The 23,249-nt window shown below is 60.6% G+C and overlaps 3 protein-coding genes across 7 annotated transcripts in view; 1 reads left to right on the forward strand and 2 right to left on the reverse strand.

Moving 5' to 3' along the window:
• Positions 1 to 26: 26 nt before the first annotated feature.
• IDH3G (isocitrate dehydrogenase (NAD(+)) 3 non-catalytic subunit gamma) lies at positions 27 to 9,466 on the reverse strand. Of its 2 annotated transcripts, XM_025988012.2 has the most exons (13): positions 9,212 to 9,466; positions 5,499 to 5,537; positions 5,203 to 5,214; positions 4,893 to 4,990; positions 4,408 to 4,520; positions 2,898 to 2,958; positions 2,665 to 2,797; positions 2,390 to 2,523; positions 1,953 to 2,055; positions 1,715 to 1,861; positions 663 to 757; positions 518 to 578; positions 27 to 232 (listed from the first exon to the last, which is right to left on the reverse strand). In XM_025988012.2, the coding sequence occupies exons 1-13, from the start codon at positions 9,464 to 9,466 to the stop codon at positions 131 to 133; spliced, it is 1,353 nt and encodes a 450-aa protein (XP_025843797.1). In that variant the 3' UTR covers positions 27 to 130. The 2 variants fall into 2 exon arrangements, with proteins under 2 accessions (XP_025843797.1, XP_072601022.1); XM_072744921.1 differs by lacking the exon at positions 5,203 to 5,214.
• A 121-nt stretch (positions 9,467 to 9,587) lies between these two features.
• On the forward strand, positions 9,588 to 14,091 carry SSR4 (signal sequence receptor subunit 4). 2 transcript variants are annotated; one of them, XM_025988014.2, is made up of 6 exons: positions 9,588 to 9,722; positions 11,620 to 11,735; positions 13,029 to 13,103; positions 13,295 to 13,384; positions 13,672 to 13,737; positions 13,917 to 14,091. In XM_025988014.2, exons 1-6 carry the CDS (start codon positions 9,656 to 9,658, stop codon positions 14,019 to 14,021), a joined length of 519 nt encoding a protein of 172 aa, XP_025843799.1. In that variant the 5' UTR covers positions 9,588 to 9,655; the 3' UTR covers positions 14,022 to 14,091. The 2 variants fall into 2 exon arrangements, with proteins under 2 accessions (XP_025843799.1, XP_025843798.1); XM_025988013.2 differs by having other exon boundaries at positions 9,589 to 9,722; positions 11,617 to 11,735.
• A 2,302-nt stretch (positions 14,092 to 16,393) lies between these two features.
• Positions 16,394 to 23,249, reverse strand: part of PDZD4 (PDZ domain containing 4) — a 30,223-nt gene continuing 23,367 nt past the window's right edge. The window contains exons 2-8 of one of the 3 annotated variants that reach the window (XM_072744916.1): positions 22,687 to 22,940; positions 21,630 to 21,720; positions 21,024 to 21,122; positions 20,052 to 20,114; positions 19,453 to 19,554; positions 19,036 to 19,146; positions 16,394 to 18,926 (exon numbers count right to left, since the gene is read on the reverse strand). In XM_072744916.1, the coding sequence (XP_072601017.1) occupies positions 17,400 to 18,926; positions 19,036 to 19,146; positions 19,453 to 19,554; positions 20,052 to 20,114; positions 21,024 to 21,122; positions 21,630 to 21,720; positions 22,687 to 22,940 (2,247 nt within the window). In that variant the 3' untranslated portion in view covers positions 16,394 to 17,399. The remainder of the gene's footprint in view (positions 18,927 to 19,035; positions 19,147 to 19,452; positions 19,555 to 20,051; positions 20,115 to 21,023; positions 21,123 to 21,629; positions 21,721 to 22,686; positions 22,941 to 23,249) is intronic. The other 2 variants (XM_072744915.1, XM_072744917.1) reach the window with 2 other exon arrangements.

Here is a 23,249-nt window from a genome sequence, read left to right on the forward strand (position 1 = left end):
TCCTGGAGTGACAGGAGCGCGGCGGCTGAGAGAGGGGACAGAGGGTGGTTTATTCTCGGTCTGCCCACCCACCTGGCTGCAGTGCCGGCAGTGGGAAGGGGTAGCGGGTGGAGGCAGTCCCAGGGACCGCCTAGGCTTCCACGGCCCGGCCGTTGATGATGCGGATGTGGCGGATGATGTCCTGGATGGCTTCTGACGTAGTGCCTTGGCCTCCTATGTCGGGGGTGTGCATCTGCGGGAGACAGGCAGGCTCGGGCACACACACCCGGGACCTGCCAACACCTGACCCCCACCCTGTAGGCAGCCCGAGGGTGGCCCACTATCTCCCATGGCTTGGAGGGGCAGCGGGACCAGCTCAGGTCCAGAAAGCCCTACCCTGTTTGGTTCCGCCCTCCCCTTGGGGGCAGTGGGAGGTGCCAGGTCACCACTTCCTGCCCCTCAGATGGCACACCAGCTCCAGCCCTCCTGGGGGAAGGGGCTGGGGGGAAGGCAGGGGAGGGGAGAAGCGGAGCCTCACATTTTCGTTGTCCATGGATGCCAACACGGCCTTACGGATGGAAGTGGCGTAGGAATGCAGCCTAAAGGAGGGAGAGCAGCTTTCAAACCCTTGGGGCCAGGGGCTGCGAGGGGGGCTGCCAGTGGGGCATCGAGAAGTCACTTACTTGAGGTGGTCAAGCATCATGCAACTTGCCAGCAGCGTGGCCGTGGGGTTGGCGATGTTCTTATTGGCAATACTCTTGCCTGTGTTCCTTGTAGCCTAGAAGGGGTGAGACAGGGGAGGCGGTGGCGAAGGTCACAGTGTTTGGTATGTGACTGTGCTGGCGCAAAGCCTCCACAACAGGCCAGCCCACAGAGACAGAGAGCAAGTCAGTGGGTGCCCCAGGCTGGGGCGGGGATGCTCGTGAATGTGGCCACAGTCCCCTCTCAGGGTGATGGAAATGCTCCGGAACTAGACAGAAGGGACGGTGGCCCAACACCATGTGTGCACTTAATACCTGAGTTGCTCATTTTAAATAGTTTCTCTCTGTTACGTCAATTTTGCCTCACTTTTTAAAAAAAGACTAAAAAACAGAAACTAATAGGTCCACTAAATGTTGTCTGTTTCTCCATATAATGAAACATGACTCAGCCATAAAAAAGAACGAAGCTCTGAACTCTGCTACAGCGTGGATGGGCCTTAAAAACACTAGACTGGGGTAAAATAAAAAAACAAACTCCACTAAGGCAAAGAAACTAATCATAAAAGGCCACATGCCATAAGACTCCATTTGTAGGGGCACCTGAGTGGCTAGCGTCTGACTCTTGATTTCGGCTCAGGCCATGATGTGTGGCTCAGCAGGGAGTCTGCTCCTTCCTCTCCTCTGCCCCTACTCATGTGCACTTATGCTTCTCACTCTCAAATCAATCAATCAATCTTAAAAAAAAAAAAAACACCCACATCCATTTGTAGGAGATGGCCAGAAGAGGCCAATGCACAGGGGCAGAAAGCAGATGAGTGGTGGCCAGGGGCGGGGGGGGGGGTGTGGGTGACAGTGACAAATAACAAGTACGAGGCTTTCCTTTTTGGGGGGATGACGACGTCCTGGAACGAGTCAATGGTGATGGTTGCACAACTCTGAATAACCTAAAACCACTGAATCCTCACACTTCCAGTGAACTGGATGGTCTGCGAGCTATAGAGCACCCAGGGGCCAGCAGCCCTGGCGCCACTCACCGTCTCAAACACAGCGTACACGTGGCCATAGTTGGCCCCGGCCACAAGGCCAGGGCCCCCCACCAGTCCCGCGCAGACATTGTTGACAATGTTACCGTAGAGATTAGGCATCACCATGACATCAAACTGCTGTGGCCTCGACACCAGCTACAGGAAAGGAGGAGACAGACGGGAGCGTGAGCACGGGAAGCCTACGGTGCCCGAGGCAGGCGGCCATGGGGCCCGGCAGGCCAGCTACCTGCATGGTGGTGTTGTCCACGATCATATTCTCAAAGGTGATCTGTGGGTAGCGGGCTGCCACTTCCTTGCAGCACTGGAGGAAAAGCCCATCGCCCAGTTTCCTAGGAGGGGGACACAAGACACCAGCTTGGCCACTCTAACAGCCAGCTGGAGGAATGGGGTGTGCGGATGGCCACAGAAGCTGGGTTCCAACCTCCGACCAGCCCCCTGCCTGTGAGACAGGCATAATCCCGCTTGCCCTCCCCGAAGCATGCAGTGCGGTAGAGCCTCGCCCGGGAACCAGGCAAGGGGACACAGCCCTGAGTGTGGCCCCTCGGTGGGCGGCCAGGGCTCCGGGCTCCAAGTCCCTGAGAGTGGGCCCCAGGAGCGTGTTCGGTTCAGCGGTTTCCCAGGCGCCTGCAGAACGGGCAGGAGCACGGCAGCGGCGGGGCATACATGATGTTGGCCTTGTGCACAGCAGTCACTTTCTTGCGCCCGCTCTCCTGGGCCAGTTTGAAGGCATACTCAGCAATGCGCAGGGACTTGGCCTTGGTGATGATCTTCAGGCTCTCCACCACCCCAGCCACACTCTGGGATAGGGACAGGGAGAAGAGACCCTCTGGCCCAGGTTTCTCTTCGATGCCTGGCCTTCGTTACTGTAGACCCCAGCCAGGCTTGTCCCCAGCCCCGATGACCCGAGGGGAGAAGGGGACAGCCCAGGTCTCACCCACCTCGTGTTCCAGGCTGCTATACTCGCCCTCTGTGTTCTCCCGGACAATGAGGATATCGATGTCCCTGTGCCGGGTCACCACTCCTGGCAGGCTCTTGCAGTGGATGACATTGGCATAGAGGTCCAGGCTGGTGCTGGGGACACAGAGAGAAGAGGAGATGGCCAATTCCACAACTGTCTGCCGGCACGCTCCACACCTGCACTGAGCCCCGACCCTGGGCACCTGGTTCTCACCGAAGGATGTTGTTTCGGGATTTGTGGGATGGTGGCAGGTTATGGTTCGTTTCGATGTTGCCTGCAAGACAGACGAAGACAGGCTGGAGGGGGAGCCCCCAGGCTCAGCCATACCACCGTATTCCCCTCCCTGAACAAAGGAACGCATGCCAGAGGCAGCTCCAACCAGGAGAGAAGATGGCTTTCAACGGCAGAAATAGTTCACAGAACGCCAGAGTGTAACCTGCACCGTAAGCCCCTTGGGGGCAGAGGGTGTGCGTGTGTGCATGTGTTTGCTTCATGGATGGGTTCCGAGGACCCAGAGCAGCACCTGGCACATAGCGGGCACTTGATAAACACTCACTGACTGAATGAATGAACAAATGAATGAACAAGGGCTGGCAGCTAGCCAAGAGATCTTGCCAGACCCTGGGCAGGAAACGGCAAGATCAGGGTCTGGCTGGTTAGAAAGTGACCACTCCTGCTTACTAACAGGCTGGCTAGCCAGGCTGGCGCCAGCAATGTGACCTTGACCAGTGTACTGTCAGGCCCTGTGTCGAGGTGCCACATGAGCCCCAGCTCAGGGGCACATGGGGGCTGCCTGGAGAAGACTATAGCTTGGCCCGGGCTGGACCCAGGGCAAAAGAGAACGGAGCAGCAGGGGGCCAGTGGCTGCTGGGAAAAGGCGGTTCTCCCAAGGGTGCCGAGCAGGCTTTCCTCAGAGCCCACGGGGCCCATGGCCCCCTCCGAGTCACATCCTGCCCATGCTGCCTTCGCCCAGTGTCTTAGGCACCTTGCAGATGCCACGTCAGCTCCGCCTCTTGACTGCCAGGGCCTTGGACTCTAGCCGGGTTTGGCTTTGCTCACACAGAGCAGGTGATGGGCTCTAGCTTACAAAATGAGTAATACAAAGAGTTTAAAGACATGTACCAAACCGAGGTGACCTCAGGAAGGGCTAGAATTCCCGTGTGTAACACCCACACGGTAGTGGTGGCTAGAGCCGAGGAAGCAGGCAGAGGGCTAACACTGCATCTCTGCGACATGTGGTTTGTGAAAAAGGTTCTGAGGGTCAAAGCTGACCCCAGCAGAGAGGGCCATCCCAGGAGGGAAGGGGGTGGGCAGAAGCCCTTGACTAAACAGGCTCCCACATAGTCTACAGCCACCAGGATCTCAGAACCGCAGAGTGGACAGGACCCTGGAAGTTTCTGTCCATTCTCCAAGCACAAGGGTCTTCCCTAGCCAAAAAAACCCTGAGGTCAGAGTCGTGTGGTCCTAGGGACAAGTGTCAGCTTAAAAGTGAAAGGAATCAGGGGATCCCTGAGTGACCCATCGGTTTAGCGCCTGCCTTCAGCCCAGGGTGTGATCCTGGGGTCCCGGGATCAAGTCCCGCATCGGGCTCCCCTCGAGGAGCCTGCTTCTTCCTCTGCCTGTGTCTCTGCCTGTGTGTGTGTGTGTCTCATAAATAATAATAAAAAAAGTGAAAGGAATCATGCATGGTATCACATTGTGCCCACCCCCGACCTGAACTCACCCTTCAGGGCCACACGGTTCCGCCGGATGGCCATGATGGCGTTGCGGATATCTTCTTCATCAGCATTGGAGCTCACGTGCACTTCTTCAAAGTCCACTGGCACACACGCATGCCTGGGGCAGAAGCAGGTCAAGGGAGCTGGCCCCAGGCGAACGCCAGGCCCCCTCCCGGAAGCCTGCCCGGACCACTGGGTGCAGAGGCCTCCACTGCTGTTGCCCACCCTGACCTGGCTCTGGCTGAGAGGAGACTAGGCCCATCTGCACCAACTAACAGGGAGACACTCAAACTCCACAACACAGTGAGCAGGACTGCTGGCACTTTCCCCATGCCCAGGCCAGCCTGGCAGGATCACAGGCACTGGGATGAAAGGCCTGGGGTTACTGCCCCTCTTGGCACGGTTCTCAAGCCACCCCTCACCCGTGGCCCGGGATACAACCTCCCCTGGGGCTACAGGTCAAGGGGAAGTGGGCCCAGGCGCTGCTTACCTGAACACAGACTTGACATGCAACATGAGCTCTGGCCCAATGCCATCCCCTGGGATCATGGTCACTGTGTGCCGCCCACCATACTTAGCCGATGGAGGCTGGAAGGAGGGGAGGTTGAAGGTGGGACCGGGTGCCAGCTTGGGGTATCCTACCCCGCCACCCCACCCCACCCCAGACAGGGCTACTCCTGGGGGCTTCGCTGCTCAGGGGGACAGCAGCAGAAGCAGCCCCAACCCCCACCTGGACTTGGGTCAATCTGACAGCAATTAAAAGCCCCAAAACTTAAAAGGCAGATGAGAAGAATACTCACAATTGTTTGTTGCTAGAGAGAGAACAGGAAGGAAGAAGACACTAGTCAGCCAAGGTTGGAGGAACAAGGCTGTGCCCAGGGAACAGGGCCTCTTCCCTGGGGACACTGTGTAGCACAGTTCATGTGAGGAGGGGTGGGCGACCTCTGGAGACCACGCCTCCGAGGGAAGGAAACCAAGGGCCAGGGAACAGAGAGGCACAGCACGCACACGTGCACACCTTCACACGCACAGATGGGCGTACACACACCAACAGCAGTCTACGTGAATGCAAGCACACACCCTGGCGGGTACTTACCGAAACGCTCCTCCGGGGGACCTCATGGGCACCTAGAACCTGGGAAAGAGAACCCAGATGCCAGAGGTTGCTGCCGAGCCCAGAAAGTCAGTTTGGCAAAGGCCAGCTGAACTCTTGGCAGGGGAGAGGGACTGTCCCCACATCCCCAGACAGGCCCCACGTGTCATCCGCTCACCTCAACCACGCACCACCATCTGGTGAAGAGCACAGAGTACGTGCCCACACAAATGGCTCCAGAGCCTCCATTTCCCAAGCACCAGCCCGTCAAAGCACCCGGGAGGGTCGCTGCAACCCTTTATGCTTCCTTGAGTTCCACAGTCAGTTAAGAAATGTGTCTCCCTCCCCCTTTTGTTGTGTGATTCTTTATCTGCCGATTATTCCTGCTCAGTGATGTGTGCTATCTGTAACGCGGGAAAGTTGGCACACTAAATGTGGAACGATAGGGAAATCATTATAACCAACCACAAGGCCCTCACAACAACCACTTTATCTTTTTTAAAATCTTTTTTCCTTATTACAAAATCAGCATACAGTCCTAACAGGGAGATCAAAAGAAAAAGAGAGCACCCAGCCCCCTGGCCGCCCAGAGACCATCACGGTTGGCACGGTGGCGAACGACCCTCCACAATCACAAGTCCAAAGCAAACACGCCACGGAAAACCTAACCATTTTTAGAAAAATCACAGACACCCAGCTTTTAGAAGGGTTTCATAAAGGATTGCAAAACTGCTTCGTGGCCTACATGGAAGATAAATGTTCCCAACCCCCTGACTCCGAAACAGCCACATTTAGCCACACCACTCACATCTGACAGCTTCAGAGTAAAAGCTATCTGGGCCAAAGGAGACAGGTGTTGAGAAATGATCCATCTAGAGTCCCCCACATTGTCTGGAGGCAGAAGCTTGTGTGCCAGGTCCCTCTACAGTAGGGCTACAGGTCCTCACACTTTCCTCCCTGCTATGCCCCACCTGGGACCACACCCAGGTGTCCCTCAACCCAAATGGGAAGGGACAGAACCAAGGTCCCTTTTGTCCCTTGAGATGCCCTTGCCCCTTGCCTACTGGGAAGGCAGAGTGCTCCAGCCAATAGCATAATCCCCCGGCCATTCTGCAAAGAGCCATGCCCTCTTGCTAGAAGTCTAGAAAGCTCAGAAAGAGACTGACAATCCCCTTGGGGTCTACCTGGCTGGTATTCACAAGCCATCCCCTTACACAAGCTCCGGCAGCACTGGTGTGCCGGTCACCCACCCAAGCCAGAGGCCAGGAGGGCAGTGACCACTAAGACAAAAGGCTGCAGGTACCTGCTTATCCATGTGGCCCCTGGGCCTGCAGTGACAGGCAAGGCACACTCAAGGCTTTCCTAGTTTCCTTTCCACCACTTGTCAGTATCTGAATTCATCTTATTTGTAGTCTCTTGATTCGACTTATAGAAGGAGGTTCCCACTGCCCTTCTTCCAGGAAGCCTTCCCTGATTTGTTAAGGCTGTGGAACTGGAGGTCCCTCTGGGCTCCCAAAGCCCTACCTACTCCCTCCCCCACCAACCACAATCTCCCTAGGCTGTCCCTATCAAATGCCTTGCTCCGTCCCCAACCCCTAAGCCCCTGAGGGCAGAAGCCACGTCTGTCCAGTTCCATACTGTCATCCCAAGACCTAGCAGAAGGCCTGGTCCAGAGCTTGGACATAAGAAACATTTCCCAAATTAACAAGTACATGAGAAACTGAAGGAAAGGGTGGTGGGTTTGGGGGGCCAGTGAGGCCTTGGTCCAAACCCACCATCCACCGCTTCTGGTAACAAACAGCTTAACCTGGCTGAACTTCCTGTCCTTACCTGAAACCTATGGAATAGAGATGCCCACTTTATGTGGTTGCTGGGAGGATGCAGCAAGTCATCTGGTTCCCAGCAGGGCACACCCGCCCCTTCACCCCACCAGTTCCTCAAGCCGGTGTTCAGCACTGGGTGGACCCCTGCAGCTCCCAGCAAGTAATTCCTCCTAGGAGTCCAACGGCACCAGGCAAGTAACTTGGCCATGGTGGTGAGCCACCACCTGCACCTAGCTCTGTATCTTGGTAACCACCCCCACTCCTACCCTCTCCCTTGGATGACATCACCACCTAAGCTAAACCTCTCCTTCACCTGGTCCCTATGCTAGATGTTTCTTCCAGGCTTTAGCCAAAGACCCAGAGAGCTCTCAAGACTGACTTCCCTACCTTGCTCTGGACAGATACAGGCACCTTCCTTCAGGGGGTTATAAGGGTTCTGCCTCGCACCTACGCCGCCCTCTGAAGCCACTTGTCAAAGAAGCCCCGTTTAAGGCAGGATGGGATATATGCACAGGGCTACTGCTCGAGCATTAAGCGGGAGGGTGGGTTCTCAGTCATCCTCTGACAGTGCCACAGAAAGAAAGGAGCCCAGGGTGGTATGTGTCCCTGCAAAAGGATTTCCACATTCCAAATCTTAGTGAGGCTTCACTCTTCAGCGTGTTCTGTTAGATCAAGTGCCAAAGGTGGCTGCATGTTTTCCCACAAGACCCCAATTGGTGGGACCAAAGATCTGGGGTTCATCCCTAAAGCTTTCCATACCCAGGAGGGTCTCAGGGCAAGGCACTGCCCAGCTACCCACTGCTGCCTTCCTCCATCCCCACCCCAACATGGGCACAAGCACACAAAGAAGAGGAGATCAGGGAAGAGACAAATGTCTTCACCAAGACCCCGTGGGAGCCTAACTGCCAGAGCCGCCAGGGCCTCTGGAAAACCCCTCCTCAGCAAGTTAAGAGAAATCAGAATTTGATAAAGCGTAAACTATCACAGGATAGCTTTCCTGAGGGGTCAGACGGCAGAAGCATAGCAAATGTGTCCACAAGGTGTGTTAGCAAAGTCACAGGATTCTGGAAGGTCAAGGTTGGCTAGTTCCTTTGAGCCGGAGGGGAAACTGGAGTTCAGAGACAGGAGGGTGGCCATACTGTGGGTCAGTGGGGGGAGCCAGGCCTGGAGGTCATACGTCTTGACCCCTAGAGCCAGTCCGGGCTCTCTGATGCTTCCGATGGCTTCTGACTCACCCAGAGTAAACTATCCTCGCTTAAGTGTGAAAAGAAAGAGGAATGAGACCTGAATAACCAAGATCCTAAACGAAGAACTGAGGAAGCAAAGCCCCCCCGGCTTCCCACGTCCCCAGTCTCAGAAAATCTAGCTCACTTCCATTTCAGGCGCCTGCGGGGAGAAGGCATCTGGGGCTATAAAGATGTCCAGGGGGAGGGTGTGGTATCAGGGATAACGGGAAAGTCCGGTTCTCCAACTCCACTGGGACAAGCGACGAAGCGGTCCGTAAGAGAAAATCCCGAGGAGAAACGGAGACTGGGAACGGGATTCCTAAGACGGCAAGAGTCAGGCGGGCCGGGACACGTGACCGCCTCGGGACCAAAGATCCCGAGGCTCCCACAATGACACTAGGAGGTGACACTTGGCCCGTTGTTGCCCACTCTCCTCGCCGGTCCGGAGCTCCCCCCGCCCAAGATGCAGACCCCTGGGAAAGCCGGACGAGGGCCAACTTTACCCAAGCCCCTCACTGACAGCAGAGGCAGCCAATCAACTGCGGCGCGTAGCCCTCTCCCCGCCCCTCGTGGGGCCCACAGCCAATCAGGCTCCAAGACGCTCTGCAAGCCTGCGGCCTGCCAGCGAGCGCCGCAGCTGTCCCCGCGGCCCGCTGCCCCTTCTCACCTCCCAAGGACGGCAGAGGAGAGCCGGTCTGAGCACCGCCTTTGGAGCGCCGCGGACGACCGCCGCCACCTTCAGCGCCATGACGGAACGTGAGAGCCGTCGCACGTCCACACACAGAGACACCGCTCTCGCGAGAGTTCGGCAGGGTGCGAAGTGCCGGAAGCGAGCCACGGACCCGGCAGTGCGCACGCGCACGGCCGCGCCGGTTCTCACGCCCCCTTCCGGCGCGGACAGCGCCGCCGCCGCCGCCGCCATCTTGGTGGGGCGGCCACCTGGGCCTCTGGTCTGGGGAGGGGACACGTCAGTGCCGCCAGCGGTGTCACAGGCCCGCCCGGCCCGCGGGCGCCTGATTGGCTGCCGTTGCTGCTTACGCGTCGTGCTTCCTCGTCTGTCCCTCGTGTTGAGGGGAGTCGGTCTCTTTTTTCCCTCGGCCGAGAAGAGGCGATGGCGGCGCTGGCATCCCTCGGCGCCCTGGCGCTCCTCCTGCTGTCCAGCCTCTCCTGCTGCTCAGGTAGCGGCCTGGCCGGGGCTCCTTTCTGGCGAGCCTCTTTCCCACGACTGGTGGTGCGTGGGGGAGGAGGGGTGCGGGCGAAGCAGGGTTCTGGGCCGCCTTCCTCCGAGAGGCAGGTGGCCTCGGGTCGCGGCGACCGTTTAGCCAGCGGCCAGGCTCCCGGGGAAACAGCCAGAGATTCCTTCCGTCTCCTCCCGCGAGGAAGAGCCCCAGAGCCTGCCCTGTGCGCCCGCTTCCCAGCCCCAGCAAGGAAAGTGACACACGTCCCTGTTCCCCCTCGGAGCTCCCAGTCCCGGAGGGCGGGGGTGGGGGGCGGACCAGAGCAAAACTCTGCCGCGCAGTGCGATCGGAGTGAGAAACTGGGCTGGGGGGAGAGGAGCCACTTGACCCGGTGAGGTGAGACCAGGCCTCCCCAGGCAGGGAGCTGTAAAGAGAGGAAGCAGGGACGGTCCAGGCAGAGGGACCATGAGCATGGGCAAGTTAGATAGCATCAGAAGAGGGGGAAAAGGTAGAAGAGATTGGGGGGTGCGGCGCTGGGGTGCCAGGCCAGACTTGACTTTTTCCCTGAGGTCCTGGTGTATTGGTAAGGGGCTTTTCAACAGAGTTGAGCCACAGTCAGATCAATGAACATTCTTGAGAGATTCTTAACACCTGGTGGCACGGTTGAGCTCAAACCAGAGTCCAGAAGTGTGTTTAGGAGGAGATCCTTGCCCGAACCACTGCTAAGCCTGGGGGGGCTTAGGCTCGGTTGGGGATGCCTTCTTCACATTCACTTCACCTGCCCTGCTCAGGCCAGAGCATTTGGTGCCTGGAGTGTTTCATCAGCCTAACTGGCATTCCTGCCTGCACCCCCCTCACCTTCCCCCTTGGGGATTACCCACCTTGTAGCCTGCGATGTCTGGAAAGGACAAACTTGGCTGTGAAACTCTTGGATGTTCCTCAGGGTCCATAGGGCAAAGGCCAAGCTTAGTGGAAGCCACATATGTGGCTCCAGACAATCACTCCCTACTGATGTTCCCAGGCATCTTCCTCCTGCCCAGATTCAGGAGCTTCTCTGTCTCAGCCTAATGCATGGCTCTGCCAGGACACATTCCAAGAGCAGTTGGCTGACAACTTCCCCACTGGTTAGCATCTGCTTGGCACCCTGTGTTTTAGGCAGTGCCCTTCCTAACCTGTAGCAGTTCAGTCTCCAGCAATGTGGAAGTGGCTGAGGCAGCATCCTTTCTCTCCCGGCAGCCCTGTTAAAGGGGACAAACTGGGCCCATTCCTTCCCTTGGGAAATGCTGGGTCCAGTCTTGGCCTTCTATCACCCGTGGCTGGAGCCAGAGACCCCTTCATCTCAAGCCTGCATGCATTGCAGGCAGCACCACGCTTGCTGTCTGCGGAGGATGCCTTCAGTAAACTGACCAGGGCCATGCGTGGCTCTGAATTGAGGTCTGTCTGCCCCTCCCCTAGGGCTTTTGGGGTGCTCCAGGGCAGGCTGCAGCCCAGAATCATCGCATGGCTTCCCTGTCCATAGGTCGAGGCATAGGCACCAGTTTTCCAGTGAATCTATCCAGCTGCTGCTGCCCCTCTCCCCAATAAACACACACTCTTTTTCTCTTTCTCTTCCCTTCCTCCCTCCCTCTCTCTCCCTTGCTCTTCTTTTGAAAATAGCCTTTCTATCTGCCCCATCTGCCTAGCCTTCCTTCAAAACTGTCTCACCCTCCCCCCACTTACTGCTGCATTTCTGACTGAGCATTTGGATCTGTTGCCCACACCCCACCTGACAGATTGCAAAGGGCCCCATGTGCCAGCTGACAAGGTCTGGGAAGTGGGTCTGAGTGGTCCCTCCTGCCCCCCAGCCCAACACCCACGAGTTGGGCCTTACGTAGGCATGTCTACCTCCCCACAGCAGAGGCCTGCGTGGAGCCCCAGATCACCCCTTCCTACTACACCACCTCGGATGCCGTCATTTCCACTGAGACTGTTTTCATCGTGGAGATCTCCCTGACGTGCAAGAACAGGGTCCAGGTGAGGCAGTGGGGGTTCAGCCAGGAGAGTGTGGGGCAAAAGGTGGGCACTGAGCCTGGGACATCAATTCCTCACTGGCAGGGTCAGACCCATGTGAACAGAGGGTGAGGAGAGAAAGGTCAGGGCACAGCCAGGCCAGGCTGGTTTTTTTTAGAGATTTCATTTACTTATTCATGAGAGGGAGAGGCAGAGACACACGCAGAGGGAGAAGCAGGCTCCATGCAGGGAGCACAACATGGGACTTGATCCTGGGTCTCCAGGATCACACCCTGGGCCAAAGGCGGCACTAAACCTCTGAGCCACCGGGGCTGCTCCAGGCCAGGCTCTTTAAAGGAGGTGTTTAGCACCGCCTTCAGTTCAGGGTGTGATCCTGGAGACCTGGGATCAAGTCCCACCTCAGGCTTCCTGTGTGGAGCCTGCTCCTCCCTCTGCCTCTGTCTCTGCCTCTCTCTCTCTGTGTATCTCTCATGAAAAAAGAAATACAATCTTTAAAAAAAAGGGGGGGGGGGACGCCTGAGTGGCTCAGCAGTTTAGCGCCTGCCTTTGGCCCAGGGCGCAGTCCTGGACTCCCCGGATCAAGTCCGGCGTCGGGCTCCCTGCATGGAGCCTGCTTCTCCCTCTGCCTGTGTCTCTGCTCCTCCGTGTCTCTCTCCTCTCTCCTCTCTCTCCTCTCTCTCTCTCTCTCTCTCTTTCTCTATCATGAATAAACAAATCTCTAAAATAAATAAAGGAGGTGTTAAAAGAACGTTTTCCTAATCTGATCGGCCTAGATGCGAAATACGTAGGTAGATCTCTCGCTGTACCTTATAACAGCAGACGCTGAAGTAAGAAACAGCAGGAGTATAGCCAGCTCCCAGGCTCCTGTAATCCCTTTTCTGGTTGCGGTTTGCCAAGGTGGCCTTTCTGGGTACAACACTCCTCGGGTGGCTCATTGGGCACCCCTTGACCCCAACACCTGCTTCCAGGCTCAGGAATAACAAGTATGCTTCAGTCATCCTGCCTCTGTTCACAGTTAACAGGCTTGCTGTGGGTTAGGGAGGCTAGGCCACGGTGGGGTATGTGCCCCCCACATAGGGGAGACATGCGGAGAGGCAGGAACAGCATCTGGGTGTTGGCTTCCTGGCATTTCTCTGGGTCATGGCAGGCTACCTCCATGGTTCTCACGTGCTGCCCCCTGCCAGACACATTCCAGTCCTTGACTGTGTGCAGCCTTGCTGCCCATAGGCCCCACATTGGGGGCTCCTGACCACCAGAGAGGGGAGAAGGTGACTCTCTCTTTGTTCCCTCTCCCAGAACATGGCTCTTTATGCTGATGTCAGTGGAAAACAGTTTCCTGTCACCCGGGGCCAGGACGTGGGGCGTTATCAGGTAAGGGATGCCGCAGTTGTCATTTTGAGGGGAGGCCATCGGCTCACAGGCACAACTTTGAAGGTGCAGGGGTGGCCCGGTGGAGGATTGAGGTTCTGTGACTCGTGATGCTGGTAGTGGTACTGTCACCACTAGCAGGGGACCTTGGTGTGTCCACTGTGCTCACCCCCTGCCGAACATACCCAACCCAGGTATCCTGGAGCCTAGACCACAAGAGCGCCCATGCAGGTACCTACGAGGTCAGATTCTTCGATGAGGAGTCCTACAGCCTCCTGAGGAAGGTGAGGATCAGTCACCCAGGGCCCCGCCCAGGCCTCCAGGAGGGAGGGCACACCCCACTTCCACAGTCATCTCCACCCTGCAGCCCCCTCTTAGCAGGGACCTCGCTTTCACAGATTACAACGGCTGGGTGGGCACCTTCCTGACCGCCTGCCACACCTGTCCTTGCATCTCCCATGTTCGTCTCTTGCCTGGTTCTCTCTTCCATGCGTCGGGCCAACGCTGCTGCCTGTCCGGCCCCTCCATGCCCCACCTGGCAGCACCCCTGACCCCAGCATCTCCCTTGCAGGCTCAGAGAAATAATGAGGACATTTCCATCATCCCACCCCTGTTCACGGTCAGTGTGGACCATCGGGTGAGTGGCCCAGTCTCCAGGGGAAGCAGGGAACACACAGCAAGCCTCGCCGTTTTTGAGGGGTGGGATCAGGCTTTGGTTGGCCAGTGTACCTTTGTGCCCTGGAGGGAGAGTGACTAGGGTGAGCTGGCTCCTTGCCCCGCTCTGCCCCGAGCTAACTCTGGTTTCCTTTCTCACAGGGCACCTGGAACGGGCCCTGGGTCTCTACGGAGGTGTTGGCTGCAGCCATCGGCCTAGTGATCTACTACCTGGCCTTCAGTGCCAAGAGTCACATCCAGGCCTGAAGGTGGCACCCCTGGGCTCTTGCTACTTTCAATAAACAGTTGCTGGCTCTCACCAGTATTCAGGACACGAGCTCCTGCCTCGCATTGTTGTCATGTACACACCGGCAGGGGCTGGCAGCTGGTGCCCCGCTCCACCTGGACAGCGCAGGCTCTGAGTGGGGACGGGGCCGGAGCTCCCCCGCCTCGCATGTGTGCTGCATGCTCGGCCGTCGCAGCCTCTCCTTCCTCGGCCCCCACTTCAGCCTGCCCTGCCTGCTGCCCCCGGTGCCTGCCTTGGTCTCTCCCAGCTGCCTGCATGGGGCTGGGCGGGGTGTGGGCTCATCCTGCCACTGCCTTGGTCTGCCCCGACCTCCTGCCACTGGAAGGGCAAGTGCCAGACAAGGTCGGGCCGCCCCCAGCTTCCCTGAGGTCCAGCAGTTGGCAACATGTGTAGATGCAGCCTGAGCTGCCTTCCGAGTGCCTCGTGTGGAGTTCTGGGCAGGGGCGACAACCTCCCTTGCTGGTCGTGTAGAACGCCAGGGGTCCCCCTAGCTTACTCCTGTAGCTGAAGCCATGACGCCTGGCGGCTGAGGAGTGCTCCTTCCACGCCCTCCACCCCACCTCCTCTGTGTTGCCTCCCAGTGGGTTCTCAAAGCATGGCGTCGGGTGGGACACGTAGAAGGCCCAGGACGTCGGAAAGATGACGTGGGCCCCCCTCCCCATCTCTGAAGAGCCAGCTTCCAGTTTGGCCTGGCGCCTTCTCTGTCCCCTCCCCTGAGCACCCACTGCTCTTAGCACTGAGGGGGCCGGGTGTGTGGAGGGTGGCTTGTGAGCCGGCACTGCCTGGGGACCTCCTCCAGACTGGGGGACACTACCCTCTCCCGGTTCCTTGTCCCTCACTCCTCTGGAAGTGGGGTGAAGTGGGGAGGAGCTGGCTCCTTATTCCCCAAGGGAGGGCTGCAGCAGGACCCTTGGGGCTGAGTCCCCTGATAATCCGACCAGGCTACGACTCCTGGCAGAGAGAGCTTTCTGGAATCAGACTCACGGTGGTAATTAAGGGGTGCCTGCTGCTCCCCCTCACTGCCAAGGAGTGAAAGGAGACTGGTCCTCCCGTTCTGCCAGCAGCCCGTGCAGGGCAGGCAGCGTGGACAATGGCAGCTGTTGGCCGCTCGGCAGCTCTTGATTCTGCTCAGCGGCCAGAGGGCCCCGATGTGAAGTCACTACTCCAGGGCAGCTGTAGCTAATGGCCCTCCTGGCGCCAGCGTCTCAGAGCCCCAGTGTCGGCTTCTAGGCGGCAGGGGACTGCAGGTTAGCAGCCTGTCGCCCCCATCCCAGGAGCACTGGGCAAGAACGGAGCGCCTCTGGTGCTGACCAGGTGAGCCTGCAGCAAGGCCAGCCGGTTTCCTGCAGCAGGGATGGGCCCCTGGGGCCCCCGCCTCCACAGGGCCTGCTCGGGGACCCAGGTACCCCTCCCGAGGAAGATGTGCCATCTTCCCGGAGCTGGGCTCCAGAGGCCTCCCAGGGCCCCCCCCAACCCCTTCGGCTCCTTGTCACCAACAAGCGCTTTCGTCCCTCCCACTGTTCCGGGCCTCCCCCCCCCCCCCCACGCCCAGCTGCTCCCACAGATGCGGCCACCCTCAGGGCCCAGCCTGCCCTGCAGGGCCCAGGCTTCTGGGAACACTTGCTTGGATTTCTCGGATTTCTCACTCACGCCCATCTCAGCAAATTAGGGGAATTGATGAGAGGCCTGCGCGGATGTTTCCTTAGAATCTTAATGCATCTTTGCCCGCTTCAGCTGCTGGCAGCCGCCCACCCCAGGGGGTACACACCCCCGCAAGCTGGGGCTCCCGGAATGGCACTCTTTGGGGCCCCAGGGCCCCACCCAGCACCTAGCAGATGCCCAGTGGTTTGCTGCACTGAAGGGAACCTCGAGCATCTGGCTGCCCCGCTGGGAGTTCCTTCCCAACACGGAAGGGTCCTCCGCGGCCACCCGGGTGTTCAGGCATCTGGCCACAAGGCGTCTACTCGGCAATCTCCGTGCTGGGCACCGTGCGGGTCCCCAGGCAAGGGTAGTTTGTGCCTCCCAGAGGGTCTCGGCTCCGTGCCTCTTCTAGGGCTCTTCCTGAACTGGGGCGTAGAGGAGGCCAGAACCCGCTTCTCAAGGCTCCACTACACCAGGGTTGGCCTCGCGGGGCGGAGGCCTGCCTCGGGGTCACCCGTGTGACCACGGCACACTTCTAACATCATTCGGGTGGACTGGCTTGTGCTCCGGGTACTTCAGAAGGCCTTGCCGTCCCTCGAGGACAGGGGAAGCACAGAGGCGCGCCTTGCCCACCCCGGCCCCCCCACCCCCGCCAAACCCGCCCGGTGAGAATGAACACAGACGCCAGGAGTCACCTCAAAAAGGCAGCTTGCTTTATTCTCTCAATGCCGATGGGGGGCAGGGGTGGGCAGCCTGTCTGCCTCCAGTCTGAGGCTCTCGGAGCCGCAGGGGCCCTGGGGGCTGGGCCTGGTCCACGCTTGCAGAGTGGGGTGCAGAGCATCTTCTCCCCAGTCAGCCCAGCTGGCCGGGCCCGTCTCTCTCGGGTCCAGGCCTCTCCCTCAGCTCGGCGTGGGTCTTGCCACCAAGGTCTTCCACTGCTGCTTCCGTCTTGGCTCTCCCTCGGTCATCGGGGAAGGAAGTGGCCCCCAGGGTGGGCCTCCCGAGCCACACAGAGGCTCCCCGTCCCCACGCCTCAGAGTGGAGACCACCGAGAAAGCTGCTTCCCATTGTCCCCTTCTTCCCCAACCCTTCCCTCCCCCTGCCCCAGCCCAGCCCTCCCTCTCTTCCTTCCCCCCACCCACCTCCTTCCCAGCCATCACCGGGGGTTCCACTTTTTTGTCAGGCTGCCTGAAGGAGCTGCCAGCCCCCAGAGCAGGTCCACGAAACAGAAAAACAACAATTGGCAAGCACAGAAAGGGAGAAAAACCACAAAACTCAGGGTTGCCTTTGTCTAACAAATAACCAAGGCTCCCGGCAGGGGGCGAGGCTGTGCTCAGCTTGGAAGCCAGGCCTTCTCTTGTGCTTAGGACAGTCCCCTCCGCCTCTCCTTTCCAGTCCGACGTTCCTGTCCCCAAGTACCCACGCTGAGAGCTCTGGGGGTCGGGGGTGGGGTGGGGCGTGTGTGCGCGCACACGGCCCGCACAGAGCTGGAGGGGTGCCTGTCACACGTCTGCCCCCCTCCCCCCACCCCGTGCCAGGTGTCAACGTGGTGGCTGCACTTGGGGAGCAGGAAGTGGCCGATGGAGAGAAGTGTCCCTTCTCCTCGGGGGCCGCTGTCTGGTAACAGTCCTGTGCACACACACGCAGACACACACTAGATTCTAAGGGAGGGTGGGGGCCGGGGTGTCGGGAGGGGCTCACACAGTGGTGACGGAGAGCAGAGGGTTGTAGACCCGCTTGCCGTCGGCGGAGCGAGTGCCGTGCGCCAGCATCTCCTGGATGGTGATCCAGTTGTCCAGGATCTTCTTGTTCCGCTTCTTCATGGTTTTGCGGTGGCTCAAGGCGATGATGTTGAGCTCGGCCTTGCTGTCGCCGTTCTGCTGCTCCCGCAGGCACTCCAGCCGGCTCTGCATCATGAACTCGCGCCGCTTCCGCTGCTCCCGGGCGCGGATCAGGTGCTGCTTGCGCTCCTCCTTGCTCCAGTAGCGGCCCATCTTCATCTCGCTCACCGCGTCGTCATCCGTGGTCATGCCGCTGCGCTCCTCCCGGATCTTCAGGGCCCGGGCCTTGAGGAGGCGATCGCGCACCGGCCGCTTGGCCACGTAGCGGGTCCCGTCGCTGCGCACCTTGACCTTCCACTCCATGCGGGGCGCCTCGGTGGCCGCCGCGGCCCCGCCCACCCGGGGGCCGCCCGCCAGACCCAGGGGGCCGTGGCCCAGCTCCTCCAGGCCGCGCGGCGGGGCCAGCTGCACGCAGCTGTGGTAGTGCTCGGCCTCCTGGCCCTGGCCGCGGTGGCGCCGGGCCAGGTAGGGGCTGCCTTCGGGGCCCACGCGCTCCAGGGTGGCGCCCGTCTTGGGGCTTCGGCGGACGCGCTCCTCCGGGTGCGCTCTCCGGCCCACCTCGGGCTCGCGCGACAGGGAGCGGAACTTGGCGGGGCTCCCCTGCGGGGCGGCGGCGGCCTTGGGGTGGGCGGCCGCGGCGGGGCCCGAGGGGGGCCGGTTCAGGTTGGAGTTGCCGGTGGCGGCGGCGGCCCGCCGCAGGGGGCTCTCGGGCAGGGGCTCCGCGAGCAGCGGGGTGCTGCGGCAGCTCTCCCCCGTGTTGTAGGCGCTGGTGCTGTCCTTGTCCGACTTCTCGGGCAGCTCGGAGATGTCGGACAGCTCGTGCTTCTTGGGCTCGCCGGCCCCCAGGTCGTAGAGACTCTCCTCCTCCAGCAGCCAGGCCTTCATGCAGCGCTCCCGCAGCTGCTGCATCTTCTGCGCCCGCAGGATGTTCCTGCACTTGAACTCCAGGTGCCGCAGCTCCTCCTCCAGCATGGCCATCTCGTGGCCCAGGCTCTCGTTGCGGTTCACGTCCAGGGCGCCGTTGCCCGCCGACGCGCGGGGGAAGAGCAGGCCCAGCTGGTTGCCGTTCTCCAGGTGGCCCTTGATCTCCAGCAGCTCGCGGTAGCGCTCGTACTCCTCGTCGGTGAGGCCCGGGACGTCGCCGCCCCCCAGGCCGGCCCCCTCGGCCAGCAGGGAGTCCATGCTGAAGTGGAGGTCACGGCTCTTGCGCAGGGCCCCGGGCGTGTTGGCCGCGCTGGCGGGCTCGTCGCCCAGCAGGTCGTGCTCGGAGCTCTCCTCCGTGCGGGTGCTCTCGTCCGTGCGGCCCACCCCACTGTCCAGCTCCTGGCTGTTGCTCAGGCCCGGGCCCGCATCGGGGACCCCTTTCTCCTCTTCGTTGCCAAGCTGGGGCAGAGAGACGAGCTGCGCTCAGTGTGGGTCCCGCGGGCAGGGGTCGGGATGGGAAGGGCCTCCAGCTCACCCTCCCTGCCACCCACCCGGCCTCCTTCCTCACCTGCTGGGCAGGGGGCGATTTCAGCTTCCGTGCACGCAGGTCCCCCTCATGCTCGGAGCCAAAGTCATCCAGAAAGTCATCCCGGTCACTGTCCTTCCACCGCTTTGCCAGCTGCAGAGACAGGGCTGTGCTGTCCCCACGGCTTTAAGGACCTCCCCGGATACCACCCACCAGTGGGCCTCGAGGTCCCATACCCGGCCTCCCGGTCTCGATCAAGTTGAATGACCCAAGAGAGAGGGTGGTCCCAGCACACTCGGCCATCAGAGGCCGGAAGGGGAAATGAGCCCCAAAGACCCTACCCACCCTCCACCAGTGCCAGGTTGTTGGCATGTCTGTGCCCTGGTCACAGATCAGCAGCTCCCACAGAAAGCCCGCTGTCAGGGGTCCCAGAACATCCTGCCGGGCACACACACACACCTGGCTCTCAGGCCGGGCCACCAGCAGGGAGATGTTGGTGTTCTCCTCCTGGCTCAGAATGGCCACCGCCTCTTCCCGGTTCTGGACGTCCACACCATTTATCTGTGACAAGCCGAGGGACAATCAAAGAGAATGCCGGCACCGGCTCTGGGGTGGGCCCCGGCTGAACCGCAAGGACCCCTTCGTAGGGAGCTGCAAGCAGAGCACCCTGGGCTAGGAAGGGTTCTTGAGCTCTGACAGTACGGAAACCAAGTGGAAGTGCCCAGGGAGACGAGAGCCTGGCCTGTGCTCCTGTCTGGCACATGTGCCCCGGGAACAGTGTATAGTGGGACACATGCTCACATCTGGGGGATGGAGGGAGAGGCTGGCCAGGTGCCACCGCAGCACAGGCCCTTGACGCCAGCAGGTCTGACGACACGTGGGAGACACCCGGGGCAGTTGTACGGGAGAGAGAGGAGACCCAGCCCTGGTTTCAGGCACGGCAGGACGCCTGGCCATCGGAGGAGGCTCTCAGCAGGAGAGAGCTGGACTGGCTACCGAGAGGTCGCTGGGCAGCCGGAGCAGTGGGGACCACGGTCAGGCCTGCACACCCCACTCACCTGGATGATACGGTCTCCCTCACGGATCCGGCCGTCTTTGGCTGCAATGCTGTTGGGGTTCACCTGCAAGGCAGATGCATCATGGGGACCTGGCACTCCTCACTCAGGTTCCCTTCTGGTGACAGGGGGCAACCTCACCTTGGGGGTTCCCGAAGCAAGCTAAGGTCTCCTTGCTTGCTCCCTCTTCAGCTCAGACCAGAAGGTTCCGAGCTCCATGAGGCAGGGGACAAAACGGTGGGTCTTGGGCTAATCACCTCTCCCCAGCCCCTGCCTATCACCCCCAGGCCCATGCCCACACCCCCCACTGGCACTCATATACTCTTCTGCATGAAAAACCATTTTTTTCCCTTTCAGAGGCTGGGTAAATGGAGGAAGCTGGATGGATGGGGACACACACACACACACACACACACACATACCAGTCCTGGGGCTTGATGGCTATTAAGATATTCATACAGAGGTTGACTTGGCCAGAGTTTGGGGGTTGGCTGGCGAGCCACCCACCCTCCTGTGGACATGTGTGTCCACCACAGACAAGTGGGGAAGCACAACCACTGCAAGTCCCAGGAGGGGCTGGCCGCAGAACGTGGGAGGGACAACGAAGCCTGGCCAGGACCTCAGCCTTGCTCACTGTCCCAGCCTGGGCACAAGTCTCCTGGATGAACACGCACTGAAGCCATTAGCTGCCCTGTGCCATGCTGAGCAGGCCCCACCCCGGGCAGCCGGGCCTTTACGGGCAGCCACAGAGCCCTGGGTGGCATGGAGAGGCCACAGGGATGAGACGGCGTGGGGACTCTCCGTGTGCCAGACCCCGCCTCAGCACCTGCCACCACGGTGCCCTCCCGCCCCCACTGCAGGTGCCAGACAGACGAACGCTGTCAAAGTCCAGCCTGGGTGTCCTCACACACGAGGAGGAGGCACCGAGCTCCCCCGCCTCCCAGAAGACCCCAGTCCCGCACCCCGCCTTCCTACCTCTCCAACATAGATGCCCAGGTCCTCCTCATCATCCGTACGGTAGCAGACCATGAGGCCTAGCTTGTCCCGGTGGCTGGTCTTGTACAGCTCCACCTCCTGCCACAGGGAGTGGGGGAGAGAAGCAAAGGAAGAAAGGCCCCAAAACACGTGAGCAAGGAGGCACGCTACAGGGGCGGCAGCCACGGCCCGGCTCCGACCCCAGCAGCGCGTCACCAGAGCCCAGGTCGCAGCCTCCGGCTCGGAGGGTCTCTTACCATCCCAAGCGGCGCACGTGTGCCGTGGTCTCCCCTACCAGGACACGCCCGGGACACACCCGAGACTCACACGAGACACACGGGACACACAGGACACAGACATGCGTGGGACACAGACTCACCAACACAGACTGACTAAGGACCTCACCCACGCCCTCCCCGACGCGGCCCGGCTCGACCCAGTGTGGCCTGTGAGCCTGAGTAACCAGCTGCGCGTGGGCAAGGGCCACGGGACTCGGCCGCCTGGGGACAGCGGGAGCCAGGCCCGGGCTGGGCTACAGCCAGCCAGCGGGGGGCTGGCTCCTGAAGCTGGCGGGGGGCCCTGGCCTGGCCTGGCCGCCCGGCTCACCTCATACTCCAGCTCGTCCATACGGTCTGCCTCCTGCGGGCCGCCCTCCATGAACTCCGCCGGGTCATAATACTCATGGCTGATGGGGGGGCTGCCCAGGAGAAGGGGGGTCAGGCCAGCCATCTGCTCCTCTAATGCCCTAGCCCCGGCTCCCGGGCTGGCCGGTCCCAGTGAGCTCAGCGTGGAGCCCCTCCGTCTGAGCTACATGCATCCATGCAAAGACCAGGAATGCTTCTTGAACGGGGGTGTGCAGGGGGCTGCACGGAGGACACAGGCATGCCTAGCTCTCCCACCCCATCCCGCCCTGTCGCCCAGCCCGGCCGGCAGGGTACCGAGCTCTCCGAAGTGCAGGTGCCCCTCCCGCCCGGCACTGGCCCCACTCATGCAACGCCCCCAGGAGTTATCCAGGCCTCAGAGGACTGCTGGGGAGTAGAGGAGGACCCACGCTACCTCCGGGGCAGCCCTCCTTGCCCCACGGCTAAGCGTGGCTGCCGGCGGCCAGGGGCCTCACTCTCTGCGGAGGAGGGGATCCCGGGACCACCGCCCTGCAGCACGGGGTTTAGATTAGCAGAATGAGCCACCAGGCGTGGATGAGAGGCCCTTCTTCCGAGTGGGCCAAGGAAGCCGAAGAGATGGAGGAAGTTCAGAGTGGGGGGAGAGATGGGACAGACAAGGATGTGAGAAGATTCAAGGAAGGATGCTTGAGAGGCAGAAGACGATGGACGGCAGAGGAGGAGAGAGGATGGAGGAGGAGGAGCGGAGGCCCGCGACCTTCCAGAAGCCAGGTCCCGGGATGCTCCTCCCCCGGCCCTGGGGGGCAGATGCCCTAGGGAGCCTGTGTGGCAGCCTCCCCGGGCCCTTCAGCGGCTGCTGTCCAGCCGGAGGCTGCAGAGGGCCTAGAGATTTCGGAGCCCTGGGATGCCACGGTCAAGCTCTGGAGGCCAAGGAGCCTGCCGCTCGGGGTCTCCCCGCCACGCCCAGAGCTGCGGCAACGGAGCCTCTGGGTGGCGTGCCCTCTCTGGAGGCAGGGCCCGGGGCCCTCCTGAGGGCGACTCACAGCTCAGACAGGACGTACGGCTCCAGGATGGCCATGGGCGGGGTGGGCGGGCGCAGCTTGCCCAGCGCCATGAGATGCTCAAAGGTGATGTCGGTTTGGGTGCCACTGTCCACCAGCTGCAGGTCATGGCATGAGCTGTCCCCCCGGAGGCGGGGGCTGCGTCTCAGCACCTGGATCACCAGAGGCTCCTTGGAGGAGCGCAGGGCCTCCAGGGTTTGCTCCTGAGACAGCTTGGAGAGCTCCTTCCCGTTCACCTGTGGCAGAGACACGCCCCCGTGAGAACCCGCCCACCCGCACCCTGGTGAGCCCCACTCCTGAGCCCTGCCCCTACACAGGGCTGTCTGGGGATCAGGGTGCCCCCGTGACTATGCACCGGGTCTGGGGGCTCGGCCCCCACACTAGAACATCCTCCAGCTCTCCTCCCTCGGGAGCCAGCCACGCTCCCATCCTCCTCGCTCCGGGACCAGCTCGTCGTTCAAGCAGCACTGAGGCCAGAGCTAGGGTCTAGAAGATCCACGGAGAGTGGCCCTCGGCAGCGACTGTGCACCAGCTGTGCTCATCTG

Source organism: Vulpes vulpes, chromosome X (assembly GCF_048418805.1).
Source record: "Vulpes vulpes isolate BD-2025 chromosome X, VulVul3, whole genome shotgun sequence".
Taxonomy (NCBI): Eukaryota; Metazoa; Chordata; class Mammalia; order Carnivora; family Canidae; genus Vulpes; species Vulpes vulpes.

Bases quoted from the DNA above. Each gene is read 5' to 3' on its own strand.
- IDH3G (XM_025988012.2), bottom strand. From the start codon at position 9,466: ATGGCGGCGGCGGCGGCGGCGCTGTCCGCGCCGGAAGGGGGCGTGAGA. The intron at 2,524-2,664 runs GTGGGTGAGACC...TCCCTATCCCAG, and splicing joins ATAGCAGCCTGGAACACGAG to AGTGTGGCTGGGGTGGTGGA. The intron at 579-662 runs GTAAGTGACTTC...TCCCTCCTTTAG, and splicing joins ATGATGCTTGACCACCTCAA to GCTGCATTCCTACGCCACTT.
- SSR4 (XM_025988013.2), top strand. From the start codon at position 9,656: ATGGCGGCGCTGGCATCCCTCGGCGCCCTGGCGCTCCTCCTGCTGTCC. The intron at 11,736-13,028 runs GTGAGGCAGTGG...TCCCTCTCCCAG, and splicing joins CGTGCAAGAACAGGGTCCAG to AACATGGCTCTTTATGCTGA. The intron at 13,738-13,916 runs GTGAGTGGCCCA...CCTTTCTCACAG, and splicing joins CGGTCAGTGTGGACCATCGG to GGCACCTGGAACGGGCCCTG.